General features: G+C 49.1%; 3 protein-coding genes across 14 annotated transcripts in view; 2 read left to right on the plus strand and 1 right to left on the minus strand.

Moving 5' to 3' along the window:
- The window catches only part of KMT2C (lysine methyltransferase 2C), a 244,175-nt gene extending 237,867 nt beyond the window's left edge, over positions 1 to 6,308 (minus strand). For 7 of the 12 annotated variants that reach the window (XM_084897474.1, XM_084897473.1, XM_084897481.1 and 4 more), the window contains exon 1: positions 5,886 to 6,304. In XM_084897474.1, the coding sequence (XP_084753600.1) occupies positions 5,886 to 6,046 (161 nt within the window). In that variant the 5' untranslated portion in view covers positions 6,047 to 6,304. Of the gene's footprint in view, positions 1 to 5,885 lie in introns of all 12 variants that reach the window. The other 5 variants (XM_084897475.1, XM_084897482.1, XM_084897478.1 and 2 more) reach the window with 2 other exon arrangements.
- An 8,676-nt stretch (positions 6,309 to 14,984) lies between these two features.
- Positions 14,985 to 16,888, plus strand: CCT8L2 (chaperonin containing TCP1 subunit 8 like 2). The gene has a single exon (XM_084897525.1). It carries the CDS (start codon positions 15,091 to 15,093, stop codon positions 16,792 to 16,794), a length of 1,704 nt encoding a protein of 567 aa, XP_084753651.1. The 5' UTR covers positions 14,985 to 15,090; the 3' UTR covers positions 16,795 to 16,888.
- A 1,546-nt stretch (positions 16,889 to 18,434) lies between these two features.
- Positions 18,435 to 19,840, plus strand: LOC311629452 (large ribosomal subunit protein uL3-like). The gene has a single exon (XM_084897553.1). The coding sequence runs from the start codon at positions 18,750 to 18,752 to the stop codon at positions 19,782 to 19,784; it is 1,035 nt and encodes a 344-aa protein (XP_084753679.1). The 5' UTR covers positions 18,435 to 18,749; the 3' UTR covers positions 19,785 to 19,840.
- The last annotated feature ends 211 nt before the right edge of the window (positions 19,841 to 20,051 follow it).

A 20,051-nucleotide genomic window follows, 5' to 3' on the forward strand; every position in this document is an offset into this window, starting at 1 on the left:
ATCCCAGCATATTACATACATGCTCTGTGAATAACGTGAATGAAACTTCTTAAACAATTTCAGCATTTGTGCAGCATACATAGCTACTGCTCCCACAAAAATTAACAGCAGAAGCAAAGTCTAACAATTTTCCTATCTTTTACAGGTTTTTTTCTAGACAAAGTACAAAAAAAGCTGTGTCATTCCTGCTTCTCTTGTGTTCTGAAGTCCTCCAAATTCTGCAAATAGAGAAAATGACACTTCCAATTACTAATTCAAGATTGGTCTACAATGTAGACTCTACACTAACCACAAGCTTATGCCATCACAAGAAAAAAAAAAAAAAAAAAAAGATCACCCCTACTTCACTCAATAACTTCTGCAATTTATATTGCCAAGAAGTTCTGAAAATAGCCACTTTAGCACAAACATGATAAAAAAAAAAAAAAAAAATTTAAGAGAGAATATGTTTATTGACATGAAAAGATGGGCCAAAACAATGAAGAAAAAAGGAACACACACACAATGACCAGAAAGTTTATTCTATATCAGCTATGTTTAGTCCAAACATCTCAAAGACTAAAAATTTAGCCAATCCCGTCAGGGATCTCACAGGCCCCACAGGAAAGCACACAGAGAGCGGGCGGGCAGGCAGGCAGGCAGGCTCTCTGGAATAAAAACTGACCGGTCCCGTTTGGAAGGACTGGAAGGCTCCGTGGAAGCCCCTCGGGCACCACGGTGAGTGGCTGGCGAACACAAGGTTGAACAAGTACTATCTGCCCAGAGGAAATCTGATTGTGGGGGGAAGAAGGTGCAATTTTGCAAAAAGGTAGGGGAAAGGTAAGGGTGGAGCAGTGTGCCTGGTCATTGTGCAAACTGACTACACATCTGGCATGGTGGAATTAACTGATATAATGGGAAAATGTATTAAAGCACTACTTTCAGAATGGGAAAGTAAGCTTGTGAGACTTATATTTACATGAGAATCTTGTTTATCAAGTTTACATATTAATAACCACCAATATACTTACTAGAAATTCTATATTTGACTAAAGACATTGTATTCTCACCTTAGCCGTTTTGGCTCAGTGGAGAGAAAGTCAGCCTTTGAACTGAAGAGTACTGGGTTCAATTCTAGTCAGGGTCACAAACCTCGGTTTGCAGGCTCCCCAGGGCCAGGGCTCGTGCCAAGAGACAACCAATCGATGTTTCCCTCACATTTATAATTCTCTCTGTCTTTCCCTCTCTCCTCCACTCTAAAAATCAATGAAAAAACATCCTCACGTGAGGATTTTAGAAAAACTCACACCATATTTTCAAAGACTAGAGATTCCATGAGTAAGACAAACAGGAGCAGGGTCACGTTAGACAACACATGCGGTTCCTGGACCAGCTTTTTCAAATAAATTAAAACATTTCATGCCGAAACCGGTTTGGCTCAATGGATAGAGCGTCGGCTTGGGGACTGAAGGGTCCCGGGTTCGATTCCGGTCAAGGGCATGTACGTTGGTTGCGGGCATATCCCCAGTAGGGGGTGTGCAAGAGGCAGCTGATCGATGACTCTCTTTCATCGATGTTTCTAACTCTCTATCTCTCTCCCTTCCTATCTGTACAAAATCAATAAAATATATTTAAAAAAAAAAAAAAAAAAAATTTCAGTGCCCATTAAGTTCCAGAGGCCAGTAACTACTGAAAATGTCCATTTATCTAATTTTTTAAATAAAATAAAAAGAATTACTATCATAAAGACTACATAGTTGTATTATCTCAAAAAGCATAAATAACAATATCTCTCAACTATACTGTGCAACAGAGTTTTTTTAAAATGTTTTTACTTATTTTTAGAGAAATTGGAAAGGAAAGGGAGAGATAGGAACATTAATGAGAGAAACTTCACCTATCAGCTGCCTCCTACACAGCCCCTAGTGGGAAATGAGCCCAAAACCCACACATGTTCCCTGACCGGGGAATTGAACCAGATCCTGCACTGTCGTTCAACCACTGAGTATGTCGACTGGGCCCATCAGCTTTTTTAGTCACTATTTCAAGTTCACGGCTACAGAAATGAGAAAACCTGTTGGGGGAGGGGCCTCACATCACCGGCAGCCCAGCTATATTTGCTGATCCCTTATATGACAGCATTAGTTGTGCCTAATTTTTCTGCAGCAAGAATCTTTAAGGTGGCCTGTAATAATAGCAATTGACCTACTGTAGGTACAGGGTATAAAGAGTTCATGTAAAGAGGGTCAAGAACAGTGCCTCACATGGCCCAGCTAGGGCTCTTGGTTGGTGGCTGATGATGTGAGGAGGGAAAGATGTCTCCCCAAAAGCAGGCCCCTCTCATTGGCTTTGGCTGTTTCTGTGAAACTGTATATTTTGTAAATAAAGATATTGCTACTTTGGAAAAAAAAAAAAAAAAAAAAAAGAACAGTGCCTCAGAAAGGCTATCCCCACCACCTGCTGCTTTTGTGCTACCCCAAGACCATCCTTCATATCAACTCTGTTGACTTGGTAAGAAATATAGTAGAGCCCTAGTCAGTTTGGCTCAGTGGATGGAGTGTCGCCCTGCAGACCAAAGGGTCCGGGGTTCGATTTCAGATTTCAGTCAGAGACACGTACCTCGTACCTGATGGGGCTCATTCAGGAGGCAACCAGTCGATGTGTTTCTCTCACATCGATGTTTCTCGGTCTTACCCTCTCTCTCCCACTATCCCCACAAATCAATGGAAAAATATCCTCAGTGAGGGTTAACAACAAAGAAATATGATAGAATATGCTCTTGGCTTACCTTATATATTCTAGAGAAGAGAAAGAAAAAAAAGCAAAGCTTTCAGAAGAGTTTCCTTAATATTAATAGAAAAGTAATCAGACCTCTAGAATGTTGTCTACTCTGTGGCAGGAACTTCTTCACCAATAAACACCTGTATCTCTGATAAAAATTACTCCAAATAACCAAATAATTAGACAGCCCTTACTGTTAAGAAGAACTTTTATACAAATGTAAAGTTCACTTGACTTTTGTACTACAGGAAATTCCTACTTATATAATATATCTACTTTTCAAATTATAAGGTTAATAGCTTCAGTTCAAAATTCTCGATTTTAAGTAGTAAACATAATTTTAAAGTAATAATAATGTAAAACCAGTAATATATAGCCTGTGTTTTTAATTTGATAAAACATTAAAATTGTCTAATATTAAATAAGCCTGAGGCACTATCTGTCAAAAAGTTATCTATTATAAAGTAAGATGTTTAATTTGTTTACCTAATTATTAAAAATTCAAACTCAAAGAAAGTATAATTAGCAATACTTTTTCTAATCCAAAGACAAATACACAAATCCATTGTTTAAAAATTGTCATGATGCCTGGGAGAGGGGAGAAGGAGTAGAGGGAATCAATTGGGGGGGGAAAGGGAGGACATATGTAACACTTTCAACAATAAAGATTAAAATTTTAATGTGCCATAATGCATCCATATTCTGCAGAAAACAACCCACATAGTGATTATCTAAATAACATTGACAGCCGGGACCGGTTTGGCTCAGTGGATAGAGCGTTGGCCTGCGGACTGAAAGGTCCCAGGTTCGATTCCGGTCAAGGGCATGTACCTTGGTTGCGGGCGCATCCCCAGTGGGGGGTGTGCAAGAGGCAGCTGGTCAGTGTTTCTCTCTCATCGATGTTTCTAACTGTCTGTCCCTCTCAATTCCTCTCTGTATAAAATCAATAAAATATATTTTAAAAAATAAAATAAATTAAAATAAAATAACACTGACAATTTAAAAACCTCTATTTCCAGCGCATTTCACAAAGAATATTAATTTTAATTTCTTACATAATTAATTTGCAAATAGTTTTAGCATTTACAATCCAATTTACATTTGCTACGTATCAGTTTCACTTTCAGGGTCTTCAATACCCAATGAAATGCAGGGTCTGTTCTGCAAGTACGTACCCTAATACTGTGAGAACTACCCAACTGAAAACCCTTCTCTTCGCTTTCACTTCACTCAGTGGTTTCCATTTATATTTCTCTTTAAAACAATTGGAGATTCCATCCTCTTCAAAAGGTACCTAATTTTAAAGAATTCACTAAAAAGTTTGGGACCATCCAAGTTACCACAAGTTAATTTCCTACCCGTTTTCAAATCTAAACATTCCCCATGCTGTTAGATGGGTATATTCTGTAGAAATTAAAATAGTAAAAGAAATTAAAGTAGTGAAGTTGTAATACCCCAAATGAGCCTTCCTTCTGCTGCACTGGAAGTTGCAATAAAAGTGAGCTCATTTCCATCTCAGGGGAAGCGCCTGTGCCCCCACACACTTGCCATTTGTATGGAAGAGGGGCTTGACACAGATAGGTGTGCTCTTTCTAGAGTAAAAACTTAAAAACAAACATAAAACATATAATAGTCCCAAATTAATGTTCAGAAAGAAGCCAAAAAGTGCTTTCCAAATAACGAAATGGGAAACAATCAAATTAAAACCCTAATATGGCTTAATATGTGTTGCTTTGGATAAGAAAAGTAGCAAAGAAGTTTAAAGTTATTCAAAACTCTACCTTCCTTCTCCAAATTTCAATTAATACAGGAGTAATAATGGGATTTTATAGCAGACATTACAAAGCAAATGGCAAACCAAACCCTAACTCGGTATCACAAAGAAGCTAATGCAATAATATGTACATCTTGTACTTGTTTCCCAGACGATCTGTCACAGCTCGGTGAGAGCTGGCAATAAAATATGGAGGCAAGATGAAGGCCCTGAGTCGTCTTTACAGCCAAAGGAAAGCAGAGGGGGAAAGCACTCCAGTCGAAAGCTTCCTGAGCTTCCCATAACCCCGCTCTGCTCCGCCTCACTTAACACTACTATTTTAACTCTGTATCAGCAAACGCAACAATATTACTAAATGAATTCGCCGGGACAACACCACAAGGGTATCCATAAATGCGCAGCCTTCCTCCATCCGTGCACCCTACCCTTCCACTGCCAACAGTTGGGTAGACCACCGTACAATGAAATGAATACGCGACACACACGATCCTACAACTTCGGAGCAGCCGCAGACCTTCCGCGGCACCCTCAGGAGTCACAAGGGCTGAGCGACTCCCTGGCACCAAAACGCGAGTCTTCATTTCCAGGCAAAGTTGCCGTGCAGCCACCGCGAGCAATGGAGTCCACGGTGCCGGGGCGCGCTCAGAGCCAGCCAGGCTGTCCCCGGCCCGGCCACCTCCACGGAGGTCGGGCAGCGCTTCGCCCGCGTCCCGGGAGCGAACGTGCTCGGCGCGGCCGGCCGCTCCCCAAACTTCCCGCACGCGCAGCCCGCACCGGGCGCCGGGCGGTGCGGCTCCGGGGGGGAGGGGAGGCAAAAGTCAAACGACTTCCTAGTAGAGGGAGAAGGAAGGAGAGCGCAGGTCTGGGGGCCAGGAAAGTTGGAGGTGACAAAGGAGAGCGGCGCCCGGCGCGCCCGCCCCCGCTCCCCCCTCCCCGCCCCCCGCCGGGGACCACCTGGCCGCGGCGTTTGACAGCTCGGCCGGCGGCCCGGGCGCGCTTTGTAGTTGACAATAAACTCGCCGGCTCCGCCAGGTGTGCGCCGTGTTTGCTTTTTAAAAGCCGGGGAGCCCAGGCGGCGTCCGCGACACGGGTCGCCCGAGAGAGGCTCCGGCGAGCGCGGCGCCCGGAACAACTAAAAAGTAAAGTGCGGCGGCGGCCGCCCCGGCGGCGGGGGTGCGGGAGGCCGCGGAGCGCGGGGCGCGGGGCGCGGGGCGGGCGCCGGCCGGGGGCGCGCGGCGGCCCCACCCCCACCGCGGGCGGCGGGCGCGGGGGCGGCGGGCCGGGCGCGCGGTGACAGCTCCGGCCCGGCGCGGCGGCTGGCTCCCGGCCTGGAGGCTCACACTCAACTTACTTCTTTCTGGCTCTCTGGAAAGGGGAAGCGCCATCTTTGCGAGGCCGGCCCCGAGGTCTTTTGTCTGCGGCTGCGGGGCTCGGGGCCGGGGCTCCCGGCTCCTCGGGGGGTTGTGGCGGCGGCTGCGGCTGCTCCGCGCCCTTGTCCTCCTCCGACGACATCCTAGTCACCAGGAAAGACACATGGATTCCGGTCCTCCTCCTGGGGGGCTCCTCCCGCCGCCGCCGCGGCCGCCGCCGCCGCCGCTCGGGTTCCTCCTCCGCGGCTCAGCCTCTCGCATCTCCCGCAGCCCCGGGCGCGGCGGCAGGTACCGGGCGCGGCGGCAGCATGGGGCGAGCAGGACACGCACTCACACACATAGGCGCGGGCGCGCGCAGCTCGGCGCGCAGGGGCCGGGCGGGGGGCGGCGGGCGGGGCGGGCGGCGCGAGGGAGGGGCCGCGGGCGGGGAGGTGCGGGCGCGGGCGGGGCCGGGCGGGGGCCGGTGCGGGCGCGGCGGGGACGCGGAGGGTGAGGGGCGGCGGCGGGGTCTCCGCCCGCGCCCCGCCCCCAAGCGCCGCACGGGGAGGGGACGCGGGCGGGCGGACCGGAGCCGGGCGGGCGGGGGTCGCTCCCGCGGCCGCCCCTCCCCCGCGGCCGCGTCAGGCCGGGCGGCGGCGGCGAAGTTTTGACAGCTGCTCCAGTTGTTGTGGTGGGTTCCGGGCCCGCCGGCGCCGGCCCTCAGCGCCCGCCTCCCGGGCCGGGGAGGAGGAAGTTTGCGGGTGTGCGTGCACCACACACCGTGGCCGTCGCGCGAGGCCCGCGCCGGCGTCGCTCGGGCGCCCGGCACCACAGACCTCGCACCCTCGCCGTCGTCTCGCCCACACACGGCCGCCGCCGCGCGCTCCCCCTCCTCCCGCCCCCGCCCCCTCCCCCACCCCGGCCCGCCGCCCCCCGCGCGCCGCCGCTGCCACTCACGGGGCTGGCTCCGCGCATGCGCCGCCCCGGCCGCGCCGCCGCCGCTGACCTCACTGCCCCTCCCCCGCCCCCGCGGCCTCCTCCTCTGACGCCGCGGCTCCGGCTCCGGCTCCGGCTCGGGAGAGCGCCAAGCTGCGGAGCGGAGAATCCGGGATCCGGGTCCGGGCGTGCGCGGCGGCGGCCGCGGGGGAGGAGGAGGGAGGCGCAGGCTGCCGCCGCGCGCGCCCGGAGCCGGACAGGCTCCGCCGGCCCCGTCCCTGGTTCTCCTGTTGAAACGCGTGTCTGCGAAGGAGAGATGCGCTGCACCTTCGAGATAATCCTGTTCCACCGACTGTTTTGTTATTACAACGTCATTTTAATAAAATGATCCAGAAAGGGCTGATACAGCTGGCACACAAAAATAACGGTGGCAATGTGGACTAAAATGCTGGGAGATATAAGCCCGTGCAAACCCAGCAGCTTGATTTTAATGTTCAATTGCTGTGATGGACAGACAAAAAAATATCAAGTACTTAATCATGGCAAAAGAAAAACGGGGCTAGAATCAGAGATCTGAAACGTGCGGTCTCTGGAAGGAAGGCTGGCTACAAATGTAGGACTCTGGGTTTCTTGTTGAACAGGGAGGCAACGGGACTATGAGATTTCTGTCCAGATTAGCATGGTAGTTGAAAACATCTTTGGTTTGAATTGGGGGGGAAATACCCTGTGAAACCATCTGCAAAAGAATTAGGGTAAACTCATTTAATAAGCATGAACTGTAGGCTGGACACACTGGGCACTTCCTATTATTTGTTTTCATCCTCACAACACAGTTTGTGTTGGTTTTTCCAGCTATGTTGCTCACCTTCCCTTCCTCCCAATAGCCAGAATAAACTTTAAATTGTGTTTCCTATTTGAGCAAAATACACAATTTGATTTCCAGTCTATTCTGATTAAAGCATCATTTTTTGAAATGGCTGAAATGACGACTCTAATAAAGAGAGTCATTTGAATTCCTTCTGGGCTTATTCCCTACTGGCTTTTCCAAGTTGACTAAATTTACAGCCAAGGGAATTTTGAGCCTGGGGAGAAGCTCACTTGGTAAATGCAAACTATAAATTAAAAGTGTCTATTAAGCATAAAAATGTGACATATCTGTGACAAATGATAAATGTATGAAGTGGCATACTTAAAGTTTATTATTACTCACCCATTTTCATATTTTCTACACTTGACACTTTAAACTTTGAAAAATTGGATTATTGATCCAAATGTTTATCTGGGTTTCATGCAGAAATTAGAACAGCCATTTCCAAGTGTGCATAAAATTATGCACATGGATAATTAAGTTCACTTCTTCAACACTTGGGGGAATTTTAAGTGTCAGTGTGTGCAAACTGCAAGTCACTTCTGCTGGAGAGGTATTTTAAAAGTCACTCCTGCTCGGGCCCTGGTCGGGTTGTTCAGTGGTTAGAGCTCATCCCATTAAGCCAAGGCTATCCATTCCCCAGGCAGGGCACATACTGGAATCTACCAACGAATGCATAAATAAATGGACCAACCAATCAATGTGGTTTTTTTTTTCTTTCTCTCTCTAATCAATATATTTTTTAAAAAGGTATATCCCAGTCAACATGGCTCAATGGTTGAGCATTGACCCATGAACCAAGAGGTCACAGTTCAATTCCGGTCAGGGCACATGCCCAGGTTACAGGCTCAATCCCCAGTGAGGGATGTGCAGGAGGCAGTTGATCAATGATTCCCATCACTATGTTTCTATATTTCTGTCTGTCCCTTCCTCTCTGAAATCAATAAAAATATTGTTTTAAATGTTTTTTTTTTTCATTTTTTATTAAGGTATTATGTGTGTACATGTTTTACCATTGCCCCCCACCCCACTTCCATACATGCCCTCACCCCCCAGAGTTTTATGTCCATTGGTTATGCTTATATGCATGCATACAAGTCCTTCGGTTGATCTCTTTGTTTTAAATATTTAAAAGGTATATTTCAAGACCTTAATAAAAGTAAATAAGTAAAAGGAAGCAAGTAAGGACTAAGGACAGAAAGTGGGTGGAATGAACACAGGGGTAAAGTAGAGGTTTGTGCAGTGATGCTTCTGGAAAGATAAGATGGTGATGATGAGTAGGCCAGCCTTCAGTCTATTCCTTTGGGCAGTGTGAGCAGACAAGTCTCTGGGATCTGTTTTAAAAAGGAGAGTAGGCTCATCCGCATGAAGTTATCACAGGCAGAACAAATAAAATAAAGCTCAGGGTGCAGATGAAGAAATAATTGTTCAACAAAGGTTTTCAAAGGTTTTTCTAGCTCCATTATCCAAATTACACAGCTCTGAGGCCACAAATCCAGAAGGCAGGTAGCTGAGGTGCCTCCAAATTATAAAGCTACAAAGGCAGGGGCATCTGGGGGAAAATTAAAATTAAAAAAGGAATGTCTACTTTCTATCCAGTACACGTTAAATAGGCATTTTTTTCCGATGTGGTAGATATGTACCAAACTTGGTCATCTCGGAAGAGTGGATTGCAGGAACGTTCACTTTCTATATTACATTGCTTACAATAATACAGTCTTTCAAAGCACAGGTCATATAATCAGAAATATATACCAAATATTTAAAATGTAGGTAGTAAGGGTTTTTTATCTGCAACAACAACAAAAAATCTCACATGAACTTTAAGCAAATGAAATTCTTAGAGTCTGGCAAACAAGTGGCAGTGAATAAGAACTCATAGCACAGTGCCCATTCTTACTATTTGAAGGCCTGTAAATATCATTGACATGGTCTTTATTCAGAGTGTGTCTTTATCACTTAGTGAATGTAAAAAATATTTATCTCCTCCCAGAGGATATGTTTTAATGATTTTTTTTTTTTTTTTTTTTTAGAGACAAACAGACTTTGATGAGAGAAACATCGATTGATTGCCTCCTGTACACACCCCCACCAGGGATCAAGCCTGAACCAAAACCTAGGTATGTGCCCTGACCAGGAATCAAACAGCGATCTTTCTTTGCAAGGGATGACTCTCCAACCACCTGGGCCACACCAGCCAGCGTAAATGCAAAAATATTGGTAAGATCTCCTATAGGTTCAGTGATGGTTGTTGTTCCTCTCTTTGTGTTTTTCCTTAAAGTCTTAAATTCCTCAGAGTTTTTTAGGGACCAAACTTTTACAGTTGGGAAAAGACCACTGAAAACTTAAATCCTAGATTGTACCATTTTGTGTTCATATTTTTACTATCAAATAAAATACTCTCCCAAAGTGTATCAAAGTTACACTTTAAAAAGCTGCATTAATGGCTATCATTATTTTCTCCATTATTTCTCAGTAGAAAAAAATGTTTTAAAAAATAACTTCAATCATTTAAAATTCACTCATATTTAATCTGTGGTGCATTGTTTCATATTACTTTGCATAAGTTATTTCAGTAATGCAGATTGTGCACTGGTGTGGTAGAAAAGTTAAAGGGAAAAACTTAGAAGACACAATCAAAACAATCCCCTTCAAAAATAATGTCTGTTCCTGGCCTGCGTGGCCTAGTTGGAACATCTTCCCCTACACCAAAAGGTTACGGTGCCATCCCTGCTCGGGCGTGTATGGGAGGCAGCCATCAGTGCTTTTCTCTATCCCTCCCCTTTCCTCTCTCTAAAATAAATTAAAAATAACAATAATAATAATACGTGTATGAGAGTCTGGGGCATGAGTCAGCAGGCCTTCTGAGCACATTTTAGAAAGATAAGCATCTTGCCCTCTGGGGGTGAACACTCTAAGCCAGGCGACTTAACAAAATAAACAAAAGAGGGTCGAGCAGGCAACTGAAAAATAAACATAGAAAAACATGCCAATTGAATGATTAAATATTGATATCCATTGTGTCCATGACCATAGGCGTTTGAGGGGAAGGGCAGGGAGGGGACAAGTGATCAGACAGTGTGTCTATTCACAAAAGGCGGCCTAGAAAACACTCTGCCAGCAAGCGTCATCAACTCCTGGAAATGCACTCTCTCTCTCCTCTCTCTCCCTCTCCCCCTCTTTCTCTCAATCTCTCTCTCACACACACACACACTCACACACTTTCTTATGCTCCTCTCCTTTATTGACATGCAAAACCACCATATAGATTCCTAGGGATGCTGCACCACAAACTGGGCAGCTCTTAACTGCAGAAGTTTATTCTCCTCCGGTTTTGGTAGCTGGAAGTCCAAAATCAAGGTGTTGGCAGGGCTGGTTTCTCCCGGAGGCTCTGAGGGAGAATCTGTCCCATGTCTCCCTCCTGGCTTCTGGGGCTGCCCACAGTCCTCAGCGTTCTTGGCTCGCAGGTGCACCATCCCAATCTCTGCCTCCATCGTCACATGCCACCTTGTGTGTGTGTCTGTGTCCTCACTGGGTTCGCTGTGTGGGTCTTCTGTTCTTGTAAGGATACCAGTCATATTGGATCCAGGATCCACCCTACTCCAGGATAACCTCGTCTTAATTAATTATATCTGCAACAATTTTGTTTATAAGTAAGATCACATTCTCATGTTCTGGTAAGGATATAACTACAAAACACCCTACATTGATGGCTACCCATCTTAGATCAAAGTGTTAGACAATTGTATGAAATGGGTTAACTGCATCCCAATTCTTCTTGGTGCACACACACACAAAAATGTGTTTACATTTATTTTAGATCCAATCAATATGAAGGTTAAATAAAATCAAAGTGAATTTAACAATGGCTGGGTCCTCATAGTAAAAAGTAAAATCAAGATTGAGCTGAAACTGGTTTGGCTCAGTGGATAGAGCGTTGGCCTGCGGACTGAAGAGTCTCAGGTTCAAGTCTGGTCAAGGGCGTGTTCCTTGGTTGCAGGTGTACAAGAGGCAGCTGATCAATGTTTCTAACTCTCTATCCCTCTCTCTTCCTCTCAGTAAAAACTCAATAAAATATATATGTTTTTTTATTATTTTATTTTTTTAAATATATTTTATTGATTTTTTACAGAGAGGAAGGAAGAGAGATAGAGAGCTAGAAACATCAATGAGAGAGAAACACCAACCAGCTGCCTCCTGCACACCCCCCACCAAGGATGTGCCCGCAACCAAAGTACATATCCTTGATCAGAGTTGAACCCAGGACCTCTCAGTCCATAGACGGACGCTCTACCGCTGAGCTAAACCGATTTCGGTCAAATATATATTTTTTTAAAAAAATTGAGTAGTTCCGCCGAAACTGGTTTGGCTCAGCGGTAGAGCGTCTACGAACTGAAGGGTCCCAGGTTCGATTCTGGTCAAGGGCATGTACATTGGTTGCGGGCACCTCCCCGATAGGGGGTGTGCAGGAGGCAGCTGGTTGATGTTTCTCTCTCATCGACATTTCTAGCTCTCTATCTCTCTCCCTTCCTCTCTGTAAAAAAAAAAAATCAATAAAATATATTTTTAAAAAATTGAGTAGTTTCTTGGCTAGTTTGATGTTTGTAACGATCAGTCAAAAACTTGAGCATAGAATGTGTAGTTTGAGACCTGTTTTATGACACTGGCCCTCCTTAAGGGTCAGAGATAACGACCAAATGGTCATTCCCCTGTGCTGTGTACTCAAACAGGTGAGGACTTCACAACAGAAAACCATACCCTTGTCCAATGGAAATGGAACTCCCAGTCCATCGGCCACCCTTCCGGTGGAAATCTAAATTCCTGGGCATGGCTCTCCGGAGCCCCTGCCGCCCTCCAGTACCTCCTTCTAGCCCCTCCCTTCCTCCTCACCATGAGCTGCAGCCGCAGGACTGCTTTTGGTGGACAACACCCTTTGCCAGCTTGTCCCAATCCCTTCTTCTTCTTCTTTTTTTTTTTTTTTTCTTTCCTTCAGCTCACACGTTAGGCTTCACTTCCATTCCAGACCACCGTTCTTCCCATGGGGAAGGTTATGGTCCCCTCCCCTCCCCCGCCATGTTTCTGTAACACCCGAGCTTTACCTCATCCAGGCTCCCGGCCTGTAATGAGTTGTGATTAGCTGTCTGTCTTATTCACCTTTTATACATATTACTCAGCAGCCGCTCAATAAATAACTGTGGAGTAAGTGAAATAAATGGGAAAGCATGCTTAAGGAAAAGATCTAAGACAATCTTTTACAGGAGTGTCTACTTTTTAAGAAGAAACTATCTTTATAAACAATGTGTATGTGCATACCTTGCTACATTCTATGTTGGTTGTTGCAATGTACATTTCTATAAAGAAACTGGAAGTCATCTCTGCTGCCCACCCTCAGCATTTCTTATGTGAATAACTATAATATTTATAAAAGCAAGTTAAGGGAAAAGTTTTTTTTCTCCAAAATTATCTCCTCTTTAGCCTTAATTATATTTCACTTTCACTGTGATTTTTTTTCCCCTTTTCTTTCTCACTACCATCTTGTCTGTGGAAATATTAAAACAATGTCTGCCATACTATCATGACTCTGATTGTTATTATCCCTTTCGGAGATCTATTTCCCACTCCCCAGGAACATCTGCCGTTAAACAAAGTAAAAAGGTTTTTCCAAATGAAAATGAATGGTATTGCTCTGTGCTTCCCCTAATCCCTTTTTGTCGCTGTTAATCCTCACCTGAGGATATTTTTTCCATTGCTTTTTAGAGAGTGGGTGGGGAGTTGGTGATGAGAAAGAAAAACATCAACATGCCATCGATTGGTTGTCTCCCACATGTGCCCCCACTGAGCCTGGGTTCGAACCTGCAACCCAGATGTGTGCTCTTTACCCAGAACCCAACCTGCGACCCTTCGGTGCGAGGACCAATCACTCTAACCAGTGAGCACCATCTTTCCCCTAATCATAATAGCTGTTCCAGTATGCAGCCCTGGCCAGGTGGCCCAGGTGGTTGGAACATCGTCCCCATATGCCAAGGTTTCAGGCTTGATCCTCAGTCAGGGCACATATAAGAACCAATGAGCCCAGCTGGTTTGCTTCAGTGGCTAGCATGGGCAGTGGACTGAAGGTCCCAGGTTCAATTCCAGTCAAGGGCAGATGCTTGGGTTACGAACTTGATCCCCAGTAGGGGGCATGCAGGAGAAGCCAATCAATGAGTCTCTCTCATCATTGAAGTTTCTATCTCTCCCTCTCCCTATCTGAAATCAATAAAAGTATATATTTTTTAAAAGAATTAACCAATGAATGCATAAATAAGTGGAACAATAGGTCAATGTTTCTCTCTAAATTTTCCTCCCTTCTCTCTCTAGAAGATTAAACAAATAAAGACACATTCATGTCCACCAGCTGGTGCTCTGCCTAACACTATGGGAAGTGGTGTGGGAAGTTGTGTTAGAAATCTCTCTCCCTCGAGAGGCTCTATATTCCTGTCATCTCTGTGCTCCTCATTACACTGTTCACTGTGGGTGCTCGGCAAATATTTGTTAAACCGAAAGAGAAGCGATCATTACTCCAGCAGCCTCTGCATGAGGCAAGGAAGGAGTGGGGAGCGTGCCTTCTGAGGGTGGAGGGATGTGGGAGGCCCCAACTCCAGACACTGAGGTTTTCTGCCTTCCTCACCCTGGACGCCTGGGCCCTGTCACTCTCTGAGTCCATGTCTATTTGTCTATGGGCTGCCGGCTTCTTCCCTCCTGGCCTGGCCCTGTCTTTGCCAGATCAGTGACTCCGCTGTCACTGGGAGGAGCTGTCACACTGTGTGTGGCCTCACACACCTGCAACCTGAAAGATAAACAGACCAACAGACGTCTGAAGGACCAGAGGAACAGCACAGACGGATAAGGTGGCGGAGGAGGCAAAGGCAGGTTACAGCCTGGCTGCTATCAGATGGTACTGCACACGCTTACAGCGCGGAGCGTGTGTGTGTGTGTGTGTGTGTGTGTGTGTGTGTATTTCCATATGACTCCTTCCTCTTGTCTCCAAAGTTTAAATGAAACGGGGGCCTGGCGCATAAACCTGTCCCTCATCACCGGGCCACCGGGCCTGCCTTCTGCCTGGCCCCAGCCCCTAAGGACTGCAACATCCTCTGTGACCTCATTCCCCGCTCAGGGTTCCACGGGCCACTCTGTGAGGTCATCAGGATAAGATCCCTTTCAGCTCCCACCCTCCGAGGCTCAGGAGCCAGTCCCTGACAGATCCGTTTCAGGCCCACGCTCAGCAGGTCGCCCTGCACCGGCCGGGAGAGCCGATGTCTCCTGACACCGGCTGACTCCCTGAGCAGCTTCAGAAGCCGGCGCGGGGCGCCCCGCTGCTGTGTGTGGAGCGCCCCAGCCCCCGGGGGGGGCCCCTCTCCCCGGCCATGGACGGCGGCGGCGCGGCCTCGGTGCGGGAGCTGCCTCAGCGGCTGTGGCCCGGCCCGGGCGACAGCGAGCAGCCCTTCCTCCGGAGCCTGGCGGCGGCGCACGCCCTGGCCAAGATCATCCGGCCGTGCTACGGCCCGCTCGGCCTGCAGAAGCTCCTGGTGACGGCTAAGGGCGAGACGGTGCTCACGGGCTACACCACGGCCATCCTGGGCGCCCTGGAGCTGGAGCACCCCGCCGCCCGGCTCCTGCGGGACGCGGCGCTCAACCACGCGGAGCACTGCGGCGACGGCTCGGCCTTCGCGGTGCTGCTGGCCGAGGCGCTGCTGGCGCAGGCCGAGCGGCTGCTGCTGGCCGGCCTGCCGCGCGCCCAGCTGCGCGAGGCCTTCGCCGCCGCCACGGCCGAGGCGCTGGCGCTGCTGCCCGCGCTGGCCGTGCGCGCGCTGGGGCCGCTGGAGGACCCGTTCTGGGCGCTGCACTCGGTCATGAACACGCACACGCTGTCGGACGCCGAGGGCCTGGCGCGGCTGGTGGCGCAGGCGTGCTGGGAGGCCCGGGAGCTGGACGGCACCTTCCGCCCCGAGCGCCTGGGCGTGTGCGCGCTGCGGGGCGGGCCGCTGGACCGCTCGTGCCTGCTGCCCGGGCTGGCCGTGCCCGGCAGGCCCTGCGGCCAGGTCACCGCCGTGGTGGGCGGCGCGCGGGTGGCGCTCTTCGCCTGCCCCTTCGGCCTCGTCGGCTCCAACGCGCCCGCCACGGCCACCATCTCCTGCCCCGCGGAGCTCGTCCGCTTCCGGAAGGGGACCGACTACGTGACGGAGAAGCAGGTGCTGCAGCTGGCCATGGGGGCCGTGAACGTGGCGGTGGTGTGCGGGCCGGTGGCGGCAAAGACGCTGGCGCAGGCGGACCAGTGCGGCATCCTGGTGGTCCAGGTGAAGGCGCTGCGCGAGCTGCAGGGCCTGAGCGAGGCGCTGGGCACGCCCGTGATGCCCTACCTGCTGCCGCCGCTGCCGCTGGGGCGGTGTGAGCGCGTGTTCCCGCGGGCGCTGGGCGAGGGCGAGGCCGCGGCGGTCGTGTTCCAGTGGGACGGCCCCGACACGCCCGCGCTCACGCTGGTGCTGCGGGCGGCCACCACGGAGGGGCTGCGCGGCGCCCAGCAGGCTGTCTACCACGGCATCGACGTGTACGCGCAGCTGTGCCAGGACCCGCGGCTGCTGCCCGGCGCCGGCGCCACCGAGATGGCGCTGGCGAAGGCGCTGGCGGACAGAGGCGCGGCGCTGGAGGGGCCCGGCGGGCCCGCGCTCCTGGCCTTCGCCCAGGCCCTGCGCTCGCTCCCCGCCACCCTGGCCCAGAACGCGGGCCTCGCCGTCTCCGCGGTGATGGCAGACCTGACCACCGCGCACCAGCGCGGCCACTTCCTGATAGGAGTGGGGGCCCGGGGCCTCATGGACGTGGCCGAGGAGGAGGTGTGGGACTGCCTGGCGGCCAAGGCCCACGCGCTCCGCACCGTGGTGGACATCGTGCTGCAGCTGGCCTCGGTGGACGAGATCGTGCTGGCCAAGCCAGGTGTCCCGCTCCCGCGGGACCCGGGGCCCGACCCCAGGAAGGCCCAGGAGCGCCCGCCGTCTGCGGGGGGACAGCCAGGAGCAGCATCCTCAGAAAGAGGGGGCGGCAGGGGACAGCCAAAGAGGGCACAGTCACCCTGAAAATGATTGTTGGCCGTATTTCCTCCGTGTGTGAGACAGAGTCCATTTCTTTAGATAAAAAGTAATATAAAAGTCCTTTTCATTGATTTATTTCCTTTCAGATTCTTGGCCTTTTTTATTTCCTGTTTCTGTCCATCAGATCCTATTCCTTTCCTCCAATAAGAGTGGGATTCAAAGATTTCTCCATTAAGTTGGGGGGGGGGGATGAAAAAACTTAACCTGCAGGTTTCTCTTCCCCACTCTGAGTGCTCCTGCGTGATGTCCTAAAGGATGTGAAGTTCTCTCTAGATGCCACTTTAGTGACCTGAGAACATCATTCCCAGTTCACAGGACTGGCTGCTCACCCAGTGTTTAGAAAAATGAAGGAATATTACTCAAGGCGAGGAAGAGGAGGAGGAGGAGGAGGAGGAGGAGGAGGAGGGAGTGTGGAGGAAAATCAGCTGACAGGCAGAAATATAACTTTTTTAAAAGCATCCTTTTGTATGCATATATGCATGGTCCATGGACACAGACAATAAGGTGGTTGCAGCTGGGGGGGGGGGGGGGCGGGCACTACAAGAGGTCCGTGGGAGAAAGGAGGGGATATCTGTAATACTTTCAACAAAAAAGGATTTGTCCAAAGCATCTTTGGCACGGATAACAGAAGAACAGAACGCACAGGGCGGAGCTAGGAGCACCAGGACGTCTGGGCTGGGCTGGGCTGGCATTATGACTGGACACCCCTGGGCATTAAAGAGAGGGTTTGGGCAGAGCTGGGAGCAGAGCAGAACATGCTCCCCAAACCTTTTCCACTTTGCCATCCATCCTACGGTTACTCTGCCTCTGGGGAGAGAGCAGAATCTAGGGACAGAATCCAGGAGATGGAAAGCTATAGTCTCTTTGAATCTTAAAACAGAAGAGCTTTAAGCATTTGGAGACTCAAGAAACAAAGACCTTATAATAGGTATATTAGCTGCAACCGAGCAAAACACATTTGCAATGATTCGGTTGAAATTCTCAAGAAGTGAAGTCCTGAAAAGCTGTTGGTGAACAAATGATGGCAAATGAGAATGTAGAGAACTATAATCATTATTACTAATTTAAGGCATATGATGTGGCTTTCCTTGTTTTGTCTTCATCATATTTTAGTGAATATAACTAAGCACTTTCATATTTCTCTCCTGCCCATAAGTTCTGTATTCTCACAGTCTCAATTCCATAATAGTGATAATGACAGAAATAACTTTCTAAATAAGTACAAAAGAACACTGAATATATTTTATTTAATCATCAAAACACAATTAATCTTTTTTAAATATATTTTATTGATTTTTTACAGAGAGGAAGAGAGAGGGATAGAGAGTTAGAAATATCGATGAGAGAGAAACATCAATCAGCTGCCTCCTGCACACCCCCCCACTGGGGATGTGCCCGCAACTAGGGTACGTGCCCGCAACTAGGCCTTGACCGGAATCAAACCCGGGACCTTTCAGTCCACAGGCCAACGCTCTATCCACTGAGCCAAACCGGTTTCAGCCCAATTAGTGTTTTTAAAATTAGACAAATAGCTATGTTTGTTTTGTAAAATAATAATTGGTCCTGCTCACAGAGAACATTACAGTTATAGATCCAAGACATACGGGGATCTGACAGTGTGACATAGTGTGTTTTAAATATTCTAAGTTTGATACACAGGGAAGTTTTGATAATTTATTTGGGGAGAAATCATATTGCAACATTTCATTGCCATCTCCTTTTCCAGATAGACACACACACACACACACACACACACACACACACAATGTTGTATATAAAAATGCAAGTTAAGTCTACCGGCAGCGTTGGCAGCAGCCTGTCTCACAGGAAGTTCTCCGCTCCCAGGCAGCAGCCGGCACCGCGGGAAGGTGAAGAGCTTCCCCAAGGATGACTCCTCCAAGCCGGTCCACCTCACAGCCTTCCTGGGCTACAAGGCCGGCATGACCCACATCGTGCGGGAGGTGGACAGGCCAGGATCCAAGGTGAACAAGAAGGAAGTTGTGGAGGCCGTGACCATTGTGGAGACACCCCCCATGGTGGTGGTGGGTATCGTGGGCTATGTGGAGACCCCCCGGGGCCTCCGCACCTTCAAAACCATCTTTGCTGAGCACATCAGCGATGAGTGCAAAAGGCGCTTTTATAAGTCCAAGAAGAAGGCCTTCACCAAGTACTTCAAGAAGTGGCAAGACGACGATGGCAAGAAGCAGCTGGAGAAGGACTTCAACAGCATGAAGAAGTACTGCCAGGTCATCCGCGTCATCGCCCACACCCAGATGCGCCTGCTTCCTCTGCGCCAGAAGAAGGCCCACCTCATGGAGATCCAGGTGAACGGAGGCATGGTGGCCGAGAAGCTGGACTGGGCCCGGGAGAGGCTGGAGCAGCAGGTCCCTGTGAACCAGGTGTTTGGACAGGATGAGATGATTGATGTCAGCAGAGTGACCAAGGGCAAAGGCTACAAAGGGGTCACCAGCCGCTGGCACACCAGGAAGCTGCCACGCGAGACCCACAGAGGGCTGCGGAAGGTTGCCTGTATCGGGGCGTGGCATCCTGCCCGGGTGGCCTTCTCTGTGGCCCGGGCTGGGCAGAAAGGCTACCATCACCGCACTGAGATCAACAAGAAGATCTACAAGACTGGCCAGGGCTACCTCATCAAGGACTGCAAGCTAATCAAGAACAACGCCTCCACCGACTACGACCTGTCTGACAAGAGCATCGACCCTCTAGGTGGCTTTGTCCACTACGGTGAAGTGACCAATGACTTCGTCATGCTGAAAGGCTGTGTGGTGGGAATCAAGAAGCGAGTGCTCACCCTCCGCAAGTCCCTGCTGGTGCAGACCAAACGGCGGGCCCTGGAGAAGATTGACCTTAAGTTTATCGACTCCAAGTTCGGCCACGGCCGCTTCCAGACCGGGGAGAAGAAAGCGTTCATGGGACCACTCAAGAAAGACCAGATCGCAAAGGAGGAAGGAGCCTAATGTCAGGAGCAGATTGTGCCGCTGGTGGGCTCTCAATAAAAATTATTTTCCAGTGAAAAAATAAAAATAAAAAATAAAAAAAATAAACATGCAAGTTAAAATGATCAAGATCAGTATTACAAGGGACAGAGAAAGGTGTGGCAGGCACAAATTTAGCTAGCTCATGCTGAGAGCTGCAGAGGGAAAAACACCTGACCACACTTGAAATTTGAAGACACAGAGAACTCAGGCATCTTATAGGATCATCTCCCTTCCTCTCTTTATAAA

Source organism: Pipistrellus hanaki, assembly GCF_964339955.1.
Source record: "Pipistrellus hanaki genome assembly, chromosome: 10".
Taxonomy (NCBI): Eukaryota; Metazoa; Chordata; class Mammalia; order Chiroptera; family Vespertilionidae; genus Pipistrellus; species Pipistrellus hanaki.

Coding starts and splice junctions, on each gene's coding strand:
- LOC311629452 (XM_084897553.1), top strand. CDS start 18,750: ATGACCCACATCGTGCGGGAGGTGGACAGGCCAGGATCCAAGGTGAAC.
- CCT8L2 (XM_084897525.1), top strand. CDS start 15,091: ATGGACGGCGGCGGCGCGGCCTCGGTGCGGGAGCTGCCTCAGCGGCTG.